The following is a 17,500-nucleotide window of genomic DNA, read 5'->3' on the forward strand; positions in this document are numbered from 1 at the left end:
TGATATGAATAAAATATGTGATCAGTTAGAAATTATGAAAACAAAAACAAAAAAAATCGGGGTAAAAGAAATCTCAGAAATTAATGAGCTTCTTTAAAATGCTTCAAAGAGCCAAGTGTGATGAATTTGAGGAATGTTGTGTGAAACTATGTGAAGTATGCAAGGGCAAAGGTAATGCCACCCAGACGCGTGTGCTGTTTATTTGGCTTTGGCATCGGGTGAATTCTCAAGAGGAAGTGAGAATAGGCAAATCCAGAGTATGTCGATTTGCAAAAAGAAAAAGAAAAAAAGAAAGAAGGTTTCGCTGTGGTGCGGGGGTGCCTGTGTCTTGTGAGGATTAGCTCTGCGGGGGATATTATGTCATTTGTTTAGCTCTTGTATGACAATAAAGACCATGTGCTCTGCGGAGCATGTGATTGGACTTCTCCACTCGTGACCGGTGATATCATATCAGTAACAGAGGCATCAATTATTCAACGGAAAACACCAACAAAAACACAAAAACACAAAGATCAGGTTCGCGTTGAATACCGGATTTCAGAAAACATAACAAAACAAAAGCGATAAAAAAAAAAACCCTATCTCTCTATCTCTTTCTCCCTTTCTCTGTCTCCCTCCTCTGCCTTCCTCTCCTCTTGCTCCAGCTTTTTCCCCTCTGTCCTCTCCTTTTCTTACACCCCTCCTCACCCCTCACCCCCACCGTCTCCTCTCCGTCTTTCTCAGCTTGGAAGTTAAAGCCCGGATGTCTCAGGCATTGATTCCCTTCAGGTGTCCTTCCTGTCCCCCCCCCCCCCCCCCCCCCCCCTCCCCATCCTCCCCCTCTCTCACCCCCCTCCCCCAACCCAGAGGAGCCGGAGTGCCTGGGGCAGGCGGCGGGCGGCATATAAGGTGGGACGTGTGTGAGAGGGGGGGTCTGAGATAACGGCAGGGGAGGAAGTGTGGGCACTGGTGCAAAGTGATAGCCCTGCTCCTCGTCTCAAACTCGGTGACCTCCTCCTCCTCCTCGTCTGCCTCTATGTCCTCCCCCGTCCTCAGCCCTCCCTTCTGTCCCTGTCTGTCTCTCTTGTCTGCCTGCCGCTTCCGTCTGTCTATGTGCCTTCCAGTCGGTCTGTCTGTCTCTCTCCCTCCCTGCATGTGTCCGCCCGTCTGTCAGCCTCTAAATGGAGCCCTGGTGTACGAGGACGGCTCACAGGCGATAGGTGCAGACTCAGGTCGCGGTCGCTCGCTCCGCTCCGTCCGTCAAGCTCCCTTCTCACTTTCCTCCCCTCTCGCCAACGACATCTGTGACTCCTGTGGTAACCTCTCGCACGGAAGGTGAGTTCACTATGTCGCGCGGATGGAGCGAGGTGTCGATGTCGCGTTAGTCTCCCCTGGTTGCTCCCTCCCCCCCCCCCCCCCCCTCTCTCTCTCTCTCTCTCTCTCTCTCTCTCTCTCTCTCTCTCTCTCTCTCTGTCCATCTCAACTCTGCTCTGTCTAGGATGACCGCTGTCTCGTCTCTCGGTCTCATCACACTGAACCTTCCTCATTCTCGATTCCTGTGCGGAATTTCCTGGCTGACGTAACTGTGATTGAAGGGCCAGTCTAGTCGGAGGCCAGTCCAGGGAGCGCTTGAAGAACGCCTCCCAGGCGGTGTCGGCCATTTGCTTCCGTGAACCTCATTGACGTACTTAAAATGGCCACACAGGAATACTGCCTATCTTGCGTAGACTAGTAAGTACGTAGGTGTAAAACCCTAATGTGGAGAAGGAGTGTATCGATGTACCGCATTTTTCAATGTGTGTCTGTCTGTGTGTGTGTATGCCCGCGTACACGTGCGTGTACGTGCGTGTGTATGGGTCTGTATCTGTGTATGTCTGTGTCTGTGTGTGTGTGGTGTGTGAGCGTGTTTGGCTGGATGTCTATGCATGTGTTTGTTTGTGCGCCTGCGTGTGTGTGTGTGTGTGTGTGTGTGTATGTGTGTGTGTGTGTGTGTGTGTGTGTGTGCGTGCGTGAGTCTGTTTTGCCTGCGCGTGTGTCTGCGTGTATGCATGTGTGTGTGTGTGTGTGTGTAAGTGCGTGATTACCTGCGTGTGTGTGTGTGCCTGTTCGCGCACATGTGTGTGGGTGTGTGTGCACATGTGGATCTGACCTATAGGAACCAGGGGGCAGCTTTCCAGCGTATGGATCCAATTGGTCTGCCAGGAAGCTGCCAGAGTGTCAGTGGTCACTTGTGCCGCAGGAACTGATTGATTGTGGGCCTTGGGGGCAGTGAGAGACGTCTGTCTCTATCTATTTCCTGCCTCAGACAATGGTGTCTGCCCGGGCCCTGTTGTCCGTCAATTATCATATAGACTCTCTCAATGCCCGGACACAACTAACAGCACTTGTTTTACTGGTTTCCACCTACCATCTCTCGCAGGACAGATTTATATTTGATTTGTTAATCTTCCTTTGATGAATCGTCAGACCCACTCCATGATGGTTGATAGACGGGCTACTGCTGCTGGACATGAAACACCATTAAGCCTCGGAGGGGCCACTGAGATCCTCCTATAATCAGAGTCTCCGGACCCCTAAAAACAACGGCTGGCTGCCTCAAGTACCCCCTTAAAACGTGGGCTGCACGCGAAAAACAACATTAGACTCTCTTCGGCCTCTAGTTTTACTATCAGCTTCATGAAAGTCACGTCAGTTTTTTTTTAACGAATATAAAAATGTTCCACACAGAAACAATTGTCCCCCTAATTGTTGTCCTACTTATGTATGCTATTTTTGAAATCTTCCCACGTCCCCCGTCCCCCCCCCCAATCCCTCCCTCCTGGGACCCACACGAGTCCCTCTTGGGGGGACCGTGCCGTGTGCCCCTCTGGTTGAGATTCACTGCACTACATCATTCTACTTGCTGGTCCAGCAGTGTGTCATTCTGGACCATTGCACACTGGTGTGCGGTTGTTTATTGCTTAATGCCCAGCCTCAACCTTCTGTGGTACTAGCGGCTCCCTCTCCCCCCCCCTCTTCCGTCCGGATGGTAGCGTTCCACCGACTGTCAGCTAAAGTGGGTGAGATGGCGTAAGACGACCGCTGTGTGAAGGGTGCCCCGGCGGCGTGCCGCCGTGTGGTCGCATGCCGTCGCTAGCAGACACCGCTATGTGCAGTGTGGTGGTAATGCTGCAATAATAGAACTACACTTTTACTTTACTTCTTCCTCCATAACAATAAAATACTCTTATCAGATGAAATCAACAGTAATGTAATAAATACTAATAACAAATAATACAAACCATTTTTATAATATTATTAGGAACCCCCCCCCCCCCCCCCCCCACACACACACACCAAGAACCCCTGTTCTTCCCGCCAAATACTCAGGCTCCCAAAAGGCCCTAACTGCAGCGGGCAGAGCGGGGAGCGATTGGGATGTGTCTCCTCCCTCCTCCCTCCTCCCTCTCCCTCCTTCCTCCTCCTCCTCCCTTTGCACCCCATCCATCCACGCCTCCTTCACCCTCCACCCTCCACCCCCACCCCCCTTCCCCGCCGCCCCCCACCCTCCACACACACAGACACCCCATCCTCATCCATCGTCCCTCTCCCCTCCCCCCCGGGACGCACCTGTCTGTTGCGTTCATCCATAATCCGCGTGATCTGTATCTTTTTCCTCCCCATCGTCCCCGTCTCTCGGATGCGCTCTCGCTCCTCTGGCTCGAACGGAAAATAAAGGAACGGCGGTGCGCCTCTGTTTCTTTCTCTTTCTCCTTCTCGGCTCGCTCTCCCCTTTCTTTCTCTTCTGTCCGCGTCTTTTCTTTTCTCTTCCTCACGCGCCAGCTGCTTTTCTCTCCTTCCACCAGTCTTTGCTCTTCTTTTCTCAACTTCAACTCAATTCAAAGACTCCAGCGTCTGTACCTGTACGGGAGACATGAGAGAGGGGGGAGGGGGAGAGGGATGAGGAGGAGAGGGGGAGAGGGGGAGAGAAATGAGCATTAAGTGAAATGAAATATGGCAAAAATACTTAGAAGGGAGGGGAAAAAAATAACAATCAGGAGGCATCACTGAAGTCACAAGGGAGGGCGAGGAAACACAAAGGATCTGTCAACAACGCAGTGAGAACGGCAGCTTTTTTCATTTCTTGGGATTTTTTTTCCATCGCGTCATATCATGCAAATGTGCTCCTTTTTGTTTTTTAGCAGCAAGCCAACTATGAGAGGAGACAGCGCTGTCAGGATTTTGCCTGGTTCACAGGGAATCTGACAGTTGTTTTGGAAGTGTTCGCTATCTTAAACGCTCTAATCACCCAACACTGTAACATCACCGCCCGACGGAGAACTACATTCTTGTTTCTACTCCACAAAGCCCCGGTGTAGACAGTGTGGAGCTGCCAGGAACGGCTACATCTACTTCATCTGATATGTCGGCAAATGAGAGTGGTAGAATTGTAGAACACAGCTGTAAAACCTAGCAGTGTCTCGCCATGCCCTGGCAAACAAAAAGCAAACAAAGAGATCATCAGTCGCACGGCGATTCCTCAAAGTAAGAAATCAAACCAGGCATTCCAACATGAACTCAGTACAGAACTATTTGGATGTGCTGCAGGAATGGTGTGTGTGCACAAATGTGAATGTGTGTGTCTAGTGATTGAGTGTTTGTATGTGTGTGTGTGTGTGTGTGTGTGTGTGTGTGTGTGTGTGTGTGTGTGTGTGTGTGTGTGTGTGTGTGTGTGTGTGTGTGTGTGTGTGTGTGTGTGTGTGTGTGTGTGTGTGTGTGTGTGTGTGTGTGTATCCGTTAGTGAGTGTGTGTGTATGTGTGTGTGTGGGGGGGGTGTAAGTGTGAGAGAGAGAGAGAGAGAGAGAGAGAGAGAGAGAGAGAGAGAGAGAGAGAGAGAGAGAGAGAGAGAGGGGTGAGTGGAACAGAGAGAAATGCTGCTGAGCTGGACCTGGACTGCATGAGTGAGGAAGAAAGCTGTGCTCCAAAAAGTTTTCCTTGTGCGTGTGTACCGACAAGAGTGTGTGTGATTGTGTAGGTGTGTGTGTGTGTGTGTCTGTGGGTGTGTGATTGTGTGTAAGTGTGTTTGTGTGTGTGTCTGTGTGTGATTGTGTGTATGATTGTGTGCATGTGTGTGTATGGATGTGTATGTGTGTGAGAGTGTGTCGGTGCACATGTGTGAGCCTGGCTGAGCCAGAAGCTCCGGCGCATCTCTCCTGAGTGCTAAAGTAGGCCAACCCAATCTATCTCAGGGAGGAGCAGAAGAACTGTTGTTGTGTTTTCTTTTGACAGTAGAGGTGATAACGTCCCTCGTTATGCAAATGAGCATCCCATTATTTAAGCTCAGTGCAATGCAGGGGAGCTGTCAGTGCCGTCACATAAAAAAAAACCCTCCATCTACCCTGTTTCCTTTTTTTTATCTCCTTTCCTCCTCTCTTCTTCTTCCTCTCTCTCTCCCCTCTCTGAACCAGATTTCCGTCACCTGGCAGCGCCTACATCAGACGTCGATGCCGAAGACGACACTGCTTCACTAAAAGACATGTCACTCTCTCTCCCTCCCTCCTTTTCTCTCTCTTTCCCTCCCTCCCACCCCCTCTCTCTCTATCTCTCTCTCTCTCTCTCTCTCTCTCTCTCTCTCTCTCTCTCTCTCTCTCTCTCTCTCTCTCTCTCTCTCTCTCGCTCTCTCATACATAAACAAGCATGCAAAAACAACGTACACATACACAAAATAATGCACTCCCCTCCCCCAAAGCTTCCCTCTTTTTTTTTGTCATTCTCCTGCCCTAACCTGAATCCATGTATTTATTGAGCAACAGGGATGTTGAAGCACAAGAAAGTGGGCAAAAGTGATCAAAAGTGGGCTCCACCTTTTTGGGGTGAATACGGCATGAAGTTACTTGTGCGCACAAATAAGGACTATTTTTATTGACGTTTGTCTACACATGAAAGGATCCCACTGTGAGCTTGAGAAAACAACTCGCTAGATTTGATAATTTTTTTTGCATCCTGCAAAATACCAAAAATATAACTCATGCTCATATAATATATCAAGCGGTTTGAGAAGATGACTTCTAATAACATGCCGTAAAATCATAGGGAGTTAAATTATTTAATTAATCAATTACTGATTTAAAAAAATGGTGTGACAAATGATACAATTATATTGTACTACTAATCACAATATGGCTCTTTACTCCCAGAAATAAATAAAAAATAAAATCTAAAATGGTGGCAAATCTAAATGATTTACACCTTCAAGAGCCCTTCCAGAACATTGTTTCCCTTTACACGCAGCAGTCAGAACATAAAAACAACAGACACAGAGAGAAGGCTGTCCGACAAGACCATTACGATCATAAGACACACCACTAAGACAGTGACGTGACCCAAAACCAATCAATCACCACGAGAACAACAACAAGCCTGCCTACCTCCTCCTCCTCCTCTCACACTGACAACCGCCACAGTCTCCCAATCTCCTCCTCCTCCTCCTCCTCCTCCACTACACTCGAGCTGGCCTGGGCAGCGCTCCAGAAACAAGGAGGCGTCAACTCCTGTGATCCTTGCCTGCCTCCTGGCCTCCACTCCCACCTTCCCTGCCGTGCCCTGCTCCCTCCCTCCCTCCCTCCCTCCCTCCCTCCCTCCCTCCCTCCCTCCCTCCCTCCCTCCCTCGATCGCTCCTCCTCCAGCCCCATACTGAGCCTCTCAATGTCAGTGCCCGCTGGGGCACACAACACCTTGGGCCTTACGCAACACCAGCACTAAGACTAAGCCCCGGTGCTCAACAAATAATCCCTGCTTTGGCTCCCAGCATCAGCCAGTGCATCCTAAGGTGTAGTGCATCTCCACCCACACCCCCACCACCACCACCACCACCACCACCACCACTCCACGCACCACCACCCCTTCACTTGCTTTAAAGGCCTTCACACAGACAGACACACACACACACCTTCTTCTTTCCTTTTTTTTTTTCTCTCTGACTTGATGCCTCATCCACCTCCTCCTACACACAACACAACACACAACCACGGATCTCAACATCACGGCTTCAACCCCCCCAGCCTGCTCCCCCCACCTCTCCTACATTCCACCACCCCCCCACCCCCTTCTCCCTTCTTCCTTGCACCCGCCCCCATGGCGTTTGAGTGCCAGGAAACTGGCACCCGACGGCGCTATGGTGCTAGGGTCCTACCGAACCAGACTCTCTTCTCCTCTCTCTCTCTCTATCTCTCCCCCCCCCTCCCGCTCCCTTCACACAAATTTAGCAGATTACCGTTGAACCACTCAATCCAATTTAGCATTGTGACGCAAAGGGGTAGGTGTGGTGGGTAGGTCTGGTGGGTGGGGGGCGCGGTGGGTGGGGGGCGGGTGGGGTTGAGGTAACACAGAGCCAGGCCTCACTACTCTACGCTACACGGGTTTAAATGACATAACCCAGCGTTGCTTTTCCCCCCACGGCAGGAACGCTGTGCAGGAGAGTGAGACACCTGCCTTTAGACCGGGCGCATGAGGACAGAGGGGGGAGGTCAGGGAGGGAAAGGGGGAGGGGGAGACGGGGGGAGAGGTGTGTACAGAGCGTGAGTGCGCGGGAGAGAGAGAGGGAGGGTGGGTTACGGTGGCTGGTCGAGGAGAGAGAGCTAACAAGCTCTGATTCATCATGCCAATTTACAAAGAGCCCAAAGTAACGCTTTAGGGAGAAGGGAGCTGCTTTTTTCTATTTTTTTTTGCCCCAAAGCGAGACAAAGAACAGTGAAACGAGGAAGAAAAATTATAACTCATCTCCTGCAGTTCTTTCACACCAGACATGGCAGCTGAATGAAAGAGAGGGTGATGAGGGGAGAGGCTGAGGAGGAGAGGGGGGTGAGGAGGAGAGAGATTGAGGAGGTGAGAGGGTGAGGATGGGAGAGGGTGAGGAGGGGAGAGGGTGAGGAAGGAAGGGTGAGGAGGAGAGGGTGAGGAGGGGAGAGGGTCAGGAGGGGAGAGGGTTTGGAGGAGAGAGGGGGAGGAGGGGAGAGGGAGAGGAGGAGAGAGGGTGAGGAGGAGAGTGTGGAAACAGATGAAGCCAAGCTTCTTGCCGATCCTTTTTTAACCTCATGACAGACGGGCAGACAGACAGACGGACAGACAGAAAGAAAGACAGGCGAATGAACAGATACAGGCAAAAAAAGACACAGGTAGATAGAGACACAGGGATACTAAGATATAGAGAAAGTTGGATAGAACGATATAATGATATATCGATATATAGATATAGCAATAGATAGATAGAGAGATATTGATAGCGATAGCGATCGATCGGTTGATCGATTGATACATAGATAGATAGATAGATAGATGGATCAATCCTCTGCACTGAGGAAATGAGGAATGGAGAGAGACCGCAGCGGAAGGGAATGAGAGGAGAGGAGGGAGAGGAGGCACCAGGCCTGTCCGGGGGAGGGGGGGGGGGGAGCTGTACCCACAACCCTCCCATCTGTTAAGCAGACGGACAGAGCAAGAGGGAGCCGGAGGGGGAGGAGAGAGGCGATGCAGAGGTACCGCGATTCAGCACATAGATCTAACGAGTGCTCTCTCTCTCTCTCTCTCTCTCTCTCTCTCTCTCTCTCTCTCGCTCTCTCTCGCTCTCTCTCTCTCTCTCTCTCTCTCTCTCTCTCTCTCTCTCTCTCTCTCTCTCTCTCTCTCTCTCTCTCTCTCTCTCTCTCTCCCTCTCTCTCTCTCGCTCTTGCTCTCGCTCTCTCGTCTGAGTCGCAGGGCTTAGTGGACTCAGTATACAAGGGTTGATTGTAGGTCACCTGTGTCCCAAGTGTTTAGCGACTAAAAGCGAGCATGTGGCTCTTTGTCCACAGTTCTTACAGTCTGTATTAAGGGATGCTTGTAAATGTGTGCTTTGTCATCAAGCACAAGGGAATAGATCGAAACTCATCTCTCAGAATCTAAGCGACAGGAAGAGGAGAAAAAAAAGGGGAACACCGTCTGGGTTCAACCTCTTCTGTGTTGTGCAAAAGCACCAGAGCTCAATATTGCAAGGATGCAGTATTGCAATATTCATAGGAAACGTATGTTGTTCACATTTACATGTCCCAGTCGTTAGATACGGGAGTAAAAAGGTCTTTCCACTCGTCTGTTGGGAATTGTGAGGAACCACCAAAACGAACTACTTTTTGTCCTGGTCTGTGTCTCAGCACTTCTGCTGACACCTATATTTTTTGCCAAACTTTGCCGCCTATAATGTATTGGGGAAGGCCATTCATCATCGCAGGAGGGGATGTTTTTTTTTTACTGTACAGTTTTTTACTTACTACTGGTACTGCTAAGCTGATTGCACATCTGCAACACATTTGATACTTAAATATTTTCTCGAATTGCAAGAACATGTATTTTTCCAGGAAACTAGTTTGGGATGTGAGGATTTATGAAAACATATTACTCTGTAGGGAATAAACCTTTTAAGGATGTTTATCGTACATCAAATAAACACAGCTTCCCTTTCAAATAAACTATCGTTTCCGTGTGAAAGGGGGAGAAAATTTGTATTAATGCAGTTCCTTGGAATTACAATTTGAGACGTGAATACTCACTCTGTGCCGAACGGTGTCTGTGTGGCTCTGCGTGTGCGCGTTCGTGCACTCACATCTGTGCGTGCATGTGTTTGTGTGTGTGTGAAGAGAAGGGAGGAAGCAAGGAGGAGGAGGAGGAGGAGGAGGAGGAGACGTAGGCAAGGGAAGGGAGTCTATGGCCAGGCGGAAGAGGAAGAGGAAGAGAACAGTTTTTCAGGTCTCATTGTGTCTCTAATGTCATTACAGACGGTGACTCCACTATGTGGAGCGTCACAGCACCACCCCCCAACCTCCCCCCCTCCCCTCACCACCACCACACACTCCCCCTCGTCTGTCAGTGTGAGATAGCAGCGGTGACGAATGGCTATCAGCCCCCCCCAGCACCACCGCCACCCGCTCCACCACCTCCTCCTCCTCCACCACCACCACCCAAACCCAATGTCTGCCTTCCCCTCCTCCACGTGCCGGTGGGAGGACAGTGACCTAAACCCGGGCGGCGGTCCATGCGTAGGTGGGCCCTGTGTGAGGCACTGAACCGCTACAGATATTAGCGGCTAATTTAACATGTGAGCAGCTAAAGAGATTAGCAACACGTACATCTGGGGGATTAGAGTGATAGCAGTGAAGGAAAAAAAAATCAAATAATGTGTTCATTTCCTTTTGTCGTTCCCACCCTCTCCCCCCTTTTCCCAATGCGCTTTCGCTTCCAGAAAAAAGAGGCAGATTTGTGTGTGTGTGTGTGCATGTCTGTGTGTTTTGTGTGCGTGTGTGTGTGTGTGTGTGTGTGCGGGGGCGAGCAGGCATGTGTGTGTTTAGGAGAACATCCACCTGTCTCGCTCCATTAGCTCATGGCATAGTTGGATCGTTATTAAGACACAGGAGATGCTTTCCCATGTATTCTGTTTCCAATAGCTATGTAGCAAAAGAGCAGCACACCGGTCTATCGACGACGATCAGGAGACTAAGCTGTTTGTCTATACTTGACCTCTGTTTTATTTACTCTTTCAAAAAAATAATCATTACTTTAAAGTCTGCCACTTGAAGGTAGTCATTATTAAGTGCAAAACGGTGAGTCGTAAATCCCCCAACACACCGCGCACAAATTTCCTTAATTATTATCACAAGGAAGCTTGATTCTTAGCAATTAAGGTGACATTGTAACTGGAAACCAATTAGCTGCTGTCGATTACAACGTGTCTTGACTAGAATCCAAGCGGTTGTCAGTCTCATCAGAAGACGACGCACCGTTCTGCCTTGTCTTGTATCCTCGTGCCTAGAAGCGCTGCCTCAGGAACTGGGAGGAAGGAGAGACAGGAACTCAGCGGTACACACATGCACAGACACCCACCCAGCCACCCACGCATACACGCAAAGGGAAAAACACACACACACACACACACACAGGACAGGATGTGACATCAGCAGCAACAGACAAACGAAGAGGTGTTTCCTTCCCTAAATCTTTCCTTCGACTTCATCCAAAAGGTGCACCCAAGACTCCCCACCTACTTTTTTCTTATTCTTAACAATAGAGAGAAGGAGGTGAAGACATGTGTTCCCTGGCGTTGGCTACTGTAGAACTGGCTCCAAAACTGTGCGTACTATTTAATTGTATTTTTTTACTATTATCAAATGGAAAAAGTCCACTTGGTTTGATTCTGAAAACAAAAAGTATGAACGGAAATAACAAAAGGAATCTGTCCGAAATCAAACGACAACAACAGGGCCAAGGCAAGGCAGAGCAATACCCCGAAACAAGCGCGTGTTGAAACACCCTGGCGGTATGACGACACAGGGGTGTTTCAGTGCGCCAGAGCACAACGGGCCCTGTGGTATCGGCGGTGCGACTGTAAGACGAACCGTGGGAGGAACACTTTCATTTCTCCTTTCAGCTCCTCAGCTGGCCATCCTCCACCCCAACGAACACTCCCACGGAGAGTCCTTCAACTGTTCTGCAACTGACTGCTGCGACTTCATACCACCTCTACACACACACACACACACACATATACACAACGAACAAACTAACAGTGTAGTGGAAAGAAAAAATAACTGCTATACAATCGGAAATACGTCTAGGTAGTGCGGTTCGAGGCGCATACACGATTTTGTAAAACATTGAAAAAAAAAATGAAATTCTCATATTTTTTCCTTCACAAAACGAGATGACCTCTGCTGTTGTCCCAGTAGATGAACCGACGCGCCTCCCCCAGAAAACACCGGGCGAGGGCGAGGGTACGTCAACCCTCCGTGTGTAAAGAGCCGGTCGTTTGGACAGCTGCACCTCTCACTCAGCGGAGGGAAAACAGACGCCTGGATGCTCGGGGAGGGGGGCGGGGTTTAGCGGGAGCCACGTTGAAGACAGGTAACATCCGTCAGCCCCTGACACAGAGACAGGTGAAAACCATCTTTCCATGGCCCATCGCTGACTCCACCCCCCCCAAGGACGAAGAGACTTGACACAATGCGTCAACTTGGCCTTTGAAAGCAGGCCAAGGTCTGCAACGCCGCAGCTGTCGGGGCCGGGGGCAGGCGGAGGAAAGACCACGCGTGCGAGCGGACCAGACAATGGTACACCATAACATTTAATCACAGCGCCCTCCCCGATGCTCCATTCCGTCGTCTCGTTGACGTAAGTACTGTTAGTGCTGCCGCGTTCATCAACGTGCACGCACATAAGTGTCGGATCTCATAAGTTGCCATGGTAGCGCAGGTGGCTACGAATGGGGGTTTTCGACCATTAGGAAGTGGTGTGTGTGTGTGTGCGACCGCAGTGACCGAATTGGCTAAAGATATCGCTTGGTAACAAAACGTGGAAAACATGGGACGAAAATAAAAGAAAAAAGCAGAAGTTTGGGTTGAGCCGCGCGGAAACGAAGCAGAACAAGGGTGTCTCTAAAGGTCGCAGGAGCTGAACATGGTCACATGCAGAGAACGATGCAAACTAAACCAACATCATCGGTTAGGAAGACACTGGAACGGAACCAATGATGAAGTATCGTGTAAAAACAGAAAATAAAACGAAATCGTCAGTAAAAAAAACGTTCGGGGGGGGGGATGATGCAAGCGCCTCTTTAAGTCCTAATCGCCTCATCTTCACTGGGGTAATAGGGTCTACAGATCCTCTCCTTCACCTCTTTTGTTCCTCCTCTCTCAACTCTCTCAACTCCCCCACCCCCCCCCCCCCCCCCCCACCCCCCCATCTCCGATCACTGCAGTTCAAGCCCATTCCTCACTCATTGCTACAGTCCCCGTGCGTAGAGTTTGTTGCCAGAGGTCATGTTTCCCAGTGTGTGTGTGTGTGTGTGTGTGTGTGTGTGTGTGTGTGTGTGTGTGTGAACTTATGTGCGTGTGTGAGGGTGTGCGTGCGTGTTCACCACCGCCACACTTCACAGTCTACCGCCCTGTCCACAACGACTCTGGTGGTGACTCAGGTGCACGACGACCACACACAGATGCTCGCGCTTTAACAAACCGGGACGGGCAAACGCACCGACCTGCATACGGCTGGCTCAGTCACCCACACACACACACAGACACACACGTCACACACAAAAACCTACCCACCAACATCGGCATTATGATTGCACTAATCATCCAAAATAAACTGTCTGTCTTCTGCGTTGAAGCGCTGAACGACCGTAGCCTATCCGTCGTGAGCCATATCAAACACGGCTTTAATTCCTTCCTTTTGTATTGAACACAATGCAGACAAAAAGAAAGGGGACTACGAAAAAAATAAAGGTTAAAAAATGAATCCCCAACAGCATGAGAAGCGCTCAGCCCGCCCACAATAGCAGCCGCCTGGAGTCATGTCACTGAGGCTCCACAAAGCAGTGACATATTCCCCCAATTACACTCCCCGCCGAGTGCGACAGGAAATCGGCTCAGGATATTACCAATGTTCTCCGGTCGGGTGGAGTCGGGTGGGGGGGAGGTGGGTGACTCGGTGACTGGGGCGGGGACTGAGGGGCACCGGAGAATGTGTGTGCAGAGAGTGTGTGATTGTTTAAGAGTGAGGTGAAGGAGAGGGGGGCTATAGATATAATAGGCGATTGACCGTTCAAACACAACACAACTCCCCCGGGTGCAAAGAATGACGCCCGTCGCGACTCTCACCCTCTCTCCCCCTCCTTCGTCCTCACAACATGGTGAGTTGGTATCTCCACTGATGATTTCATCATCACCCCCCCCCCAATCCTCTCCCCTCACATCTCCAGTACTTCCACCTTTCTCTCTCTTTCTCCCTCTCTCTCTTTCTCTTTGCTGCAGCATTCTAATCACCCTAATTAAAAGCTTTGTTCGTTTAGAAATCTCTGATGACAATTTGTTTCACTCTACCCTACAGCAGTGGTGGCTGTGAAGAGAGGAGAATTAAATTTGATCTTCTGACAGCAATTATTAAATGCTCCCTCCTGGCCTCAATTAAGGCCTGTGGGCTAATGTTAACATGGCTAGCCCTCATGCAATGATGCCAGTGGCAGCTTTTTTTTGCCTTCTTTTTTTTTCTAACAACTACTTTCTTTCCTGCACCTTTACTTTACGTGTGAGCGATATGCGGTGGTTAACTGCGCATGCATGCGTGGCTTCACACGTGGATGTGCTTGCCTATGCGCTGTTACCTGTTTTTGCATATGTGCGGCACACTGAAACACTGTGACGAACGAAAGTGAGCTCGGGACCCACGCTGACAGATAACATCCACTTGAATAACTTCTCTGTAAAAAAAACTGTCCCGATGTTCCGCTAGCATATGTAAATATGATAGAGTTGCTAATGGTTAAACCTAATATTTTGAAAGCTGCGATTACACATGCCTGGGTATTTGAACATGCTAACTAAAACTGAAATAGCTGGAAGTGTGTGTGTGCGTGAGTGTGTGCGTGTATGTGTGTGTGTGTATGTGTGAGTCTGTGTGTTGGGAATTGTGTTCCTATCAATGTAAGAGGCAAACTGTGGAGGATTATTAAACTCTTGTTAGCACATCATTAAGATGCCTAATGGGATCAGTTAAACAGACCAGATCGATTTTGTGCTACAGTTTTGCTTTGAAAAGTCCTCTCTGGCTTTCCATACAAAATAAATAGCAGCAGTCTCTCACACACACACACACACACACACACACACACACATACACACACACACACACACACACACACACACACACACACACACACACACACACACACACACACACACACACACACACACACACACACACACACAAACACACACACACACACACACACACACACACACACACACACACAAAAGGAAACTCCTCAGATTCTGCTTTGACGGACAGTGCCTTGCAGAGTACCGCGACATCTTGCATCTGTGCGGCCCGAAAGCGGGTGGCTCATTTGTAGCGAGAAGTAGGAAGGTTGCGCACTTCCAATAAGAAGATGTCCTTCATGGAATCAACCTTTTTTTCTTTTCTTTTTTTTTTGTTTCCCTTCGGTCCCTGTGCTCCACTAGGAAACCGAGTAACCTAGATCGTAGAGTGGGAAGGAGACGAGAGAGAGACCAGAGAGAGAGAGAGAGAGAGAGAGAGAGGGTGGGAGGGAGGGAGGGAAAGAGAGAGAGAAGGAGGGAGGGCGGGAGGGAGGGCGGGAGGGAGGGAGGGAAAGAGAGAGAGAGGAGAGAAGGAAAGAGAGAGGCAGAGGGAGAGAATGAGAAAGAGTTACAATGACAGTGGTAAAGAACGAGAGACTAAATGAGAGCAAGAGAGAGAGAGAGAAATTAGAGAAACGAAAAAGACATGAGAGAGAAACTAGAGAGAGAACCGAGAGCGGAGATAGAGAGAGATGACGAGTTGCTAGAGTGTACAGCGGGCATAGATCGAATCGGCGTAGACTTGGGCTAGATGAGGGATACAGATATCGAGATCCAGCAGCATCGAGGGATCGAGTCTTAACTCAGGCACCCAAGAAACTCTCTTTTACTCTCCCTCTCTCTCTCTGACTGTCTCTTGCCCAGCTCCAGGAAAAGCAATAGGCCGTCCTGCTCAGATGACGTCAGCTTCGTGTATTCATTTATCGGGAGTGGACCACAGGCTGATTGTGCTGATTGTGGGCGAGAGGCGCGGGCCGGCTGAGGCTGCGCGTCATTAAACGGAGATTGTTCTGCTGTTAGTGTTGGTGGAGGCTAGGAGGGTGTAGTGTTTCCAGCCACTGCCTCTCTGTAGCAAGCATGCATACACACACGCACGCACACACGCACGCACGCACGCACGCACGCACGCACGCACGCACGCACGCACGCACGCACGCACGCACGCACGCACGCACGCACGCACGCACGCACGCACGCACGCACGCACGCACGCACACACACACGCACGCACACACTATAAAACAATAAACTTGCTTTGCTTTTTTTCTCACCAAAAAAAGTTTCCTTTTTTTTGCCGATTGTTTCGCGGCCGGTTCCAGCTGCGACCCAAAGTGTTCGAGTGTTTGGCGGTCCACGTCGGGTGGGGCTATACAATACACAGCGCAACCCCCTTTTAAAAAAACACGTATTTATATATTTTATTATTATATTATTGCTATTATTGTTATTTTTTTGAAAATCCTGTGTAATAGATTGGCCTGCATGTGCACACACGGCACATTTGCACACAAGAGTGCGGCTGAGAGCCTGTGCCGAGGACGTCTGGGCGCGTGGCGGCCGGGGCATGCAGTACCTACAGATCAGCCTCTGTTTAGGGGAGTGGTCCCCCCCCCCCCCCCCCCCCCCCCAAACCGAGGCCAGAGCCCGGGCCCAAGCCTCTCATTAGTCATGGGGCCGGGTGCCGCGCTCCTGTTTGGAGTGGTTAGAGAGGAGCGGGCGCGGGGGAGGGGGGGGGGGGGGGGGACTGGGCGAGGGTCTGGCAACCCCACTGTACACCACTCCTCCCCGCAACCGTCACGAGCCCACCTCATCAAAGCCGGCGCTCGTAATTTGTCACAGAAAGCAGCCAATTAACATATGTTAGGGGAGGAGGGGGAGGACCCGGGGAGGGGGAGTGAAAAAAGATAGCGTATGATTAAAGAGTCGGCACAGCTGCACGGAATCAAGACGGCGAAAAGGGAGGGGCTTTCAAAGCGACCTCAGGCCCAGATCTGATACAGCTTACAGTGACTTAGCCCTCACCAGTAAGTGAGCGATGGGGAGCGAGATGAGGTGGGAGGGGCGGGGGGGGGAGGAGGAGGGGGGAGGAGGAGGGGGGAGAGGGAGGAGGCTGAGACGGAGAGAGGAAAATGCAATTATTCAAACAAATATTGTATTACTGTTGCGACGCTAGGCGCCTTGGCAAAGGGCCCGTGTTCTGCGTCTGTGTCTGTGTGTGTGTCTGTGTGTGTGTGTGTGTGTGTATGTGTCTGCGTGTGTGTGTGACTATTCTTAGGGCCACTGTATCACACCCCGGTTTGACCCTATTTTTAGAAAGCGCACACCATTGTGTTCAATGTCGTTTGCAGTTGTAAAATAAATGGTCCGTGTTCTTTCCTCTGTTTTGTTTCTGCTTCAACTCTGTTGTGACTATGTTTTTATTTTGGGTCTCATAATTTGACTTGTTTGGAGGAATACTTTTCCCTATCCATCTCATGAGGAAAAAAAACCTGAGGTGTGTCTCTCTCGATTGCATTTGTTTTTTTGCGATGTACTTAAGTCCCAAACAACTTGCTTACATTGTGCCTTGTTTGTTTGCTTTCAAATTCCAGCTTCTCGTGCTTGGATTTTAACATGGCGTGTGTGGTTGTTTATGCGTGTTTGCTTGACTGTTAGCACATGCCTGCCATTGAAGTTTGTGTGTGAGTGTGAGCGTCTTGCAGTGTGTGCCTGCATGTGTGTGTGTGTGTGGGTGGGTGTAAGTGTGTGTGTGTGTGTGTGTGTGTGTGTGTGTGTGTGTGTGTGTGTGTGTGTGTGTGTGTGTGTGTGTGTGTGTGTGTGTGTGTGTGTGTGTGTGTGTGTGTGTGTGTGTGTGAAAGAGAGACAGAATG

The 17,500-nt window shown here is 50.0% G+C and overlaps 1 protein-coding gene across 7 annotated transcripts in view; it reads right to left on the bottom strand.

Moving 5' to 3' along the window:
• The window catches only part of mef2cb (myocyte enhancer factor 2cb), a 70,883-nt gene that overhangs the window by 38,688 nt on the left and 14,695 nt on the right, over positions 1-17,500 (bottom strand). For all 7 annotated transcript variants that reach the window (XM_056591821.1, XM_056591825.1, XM_056591823.1 and 4 more), the window contains exon 2: positions 3,589-3,879. In XM_056591821.1, the coding sequence (XP_056447796.1) occupies positions 3,589-3,642 (54 nt within the window). In that variant the 5' untranslated portion in view covers positions 3,643-3,879. The remainder of the gene's footprint in view (positions 1-3,588; positions 3,880-17,500) is intronic.

Source organism: Gadus chalcogrammus, chromosome 6 (assembly GCF_026213295.1).
Source record: "Gadus chalcogrammus isolate NIFS_2021 chromosome 6, NIFS_Gcha_1.0, whole genome shotgun sequence".
NCBI classification, from domain to species: Eukaryota; Metazoa; Chordata; class Actinopteri; order Gadiformes; family Gadidae; genus Gadus; species Gadus chalcogrammus.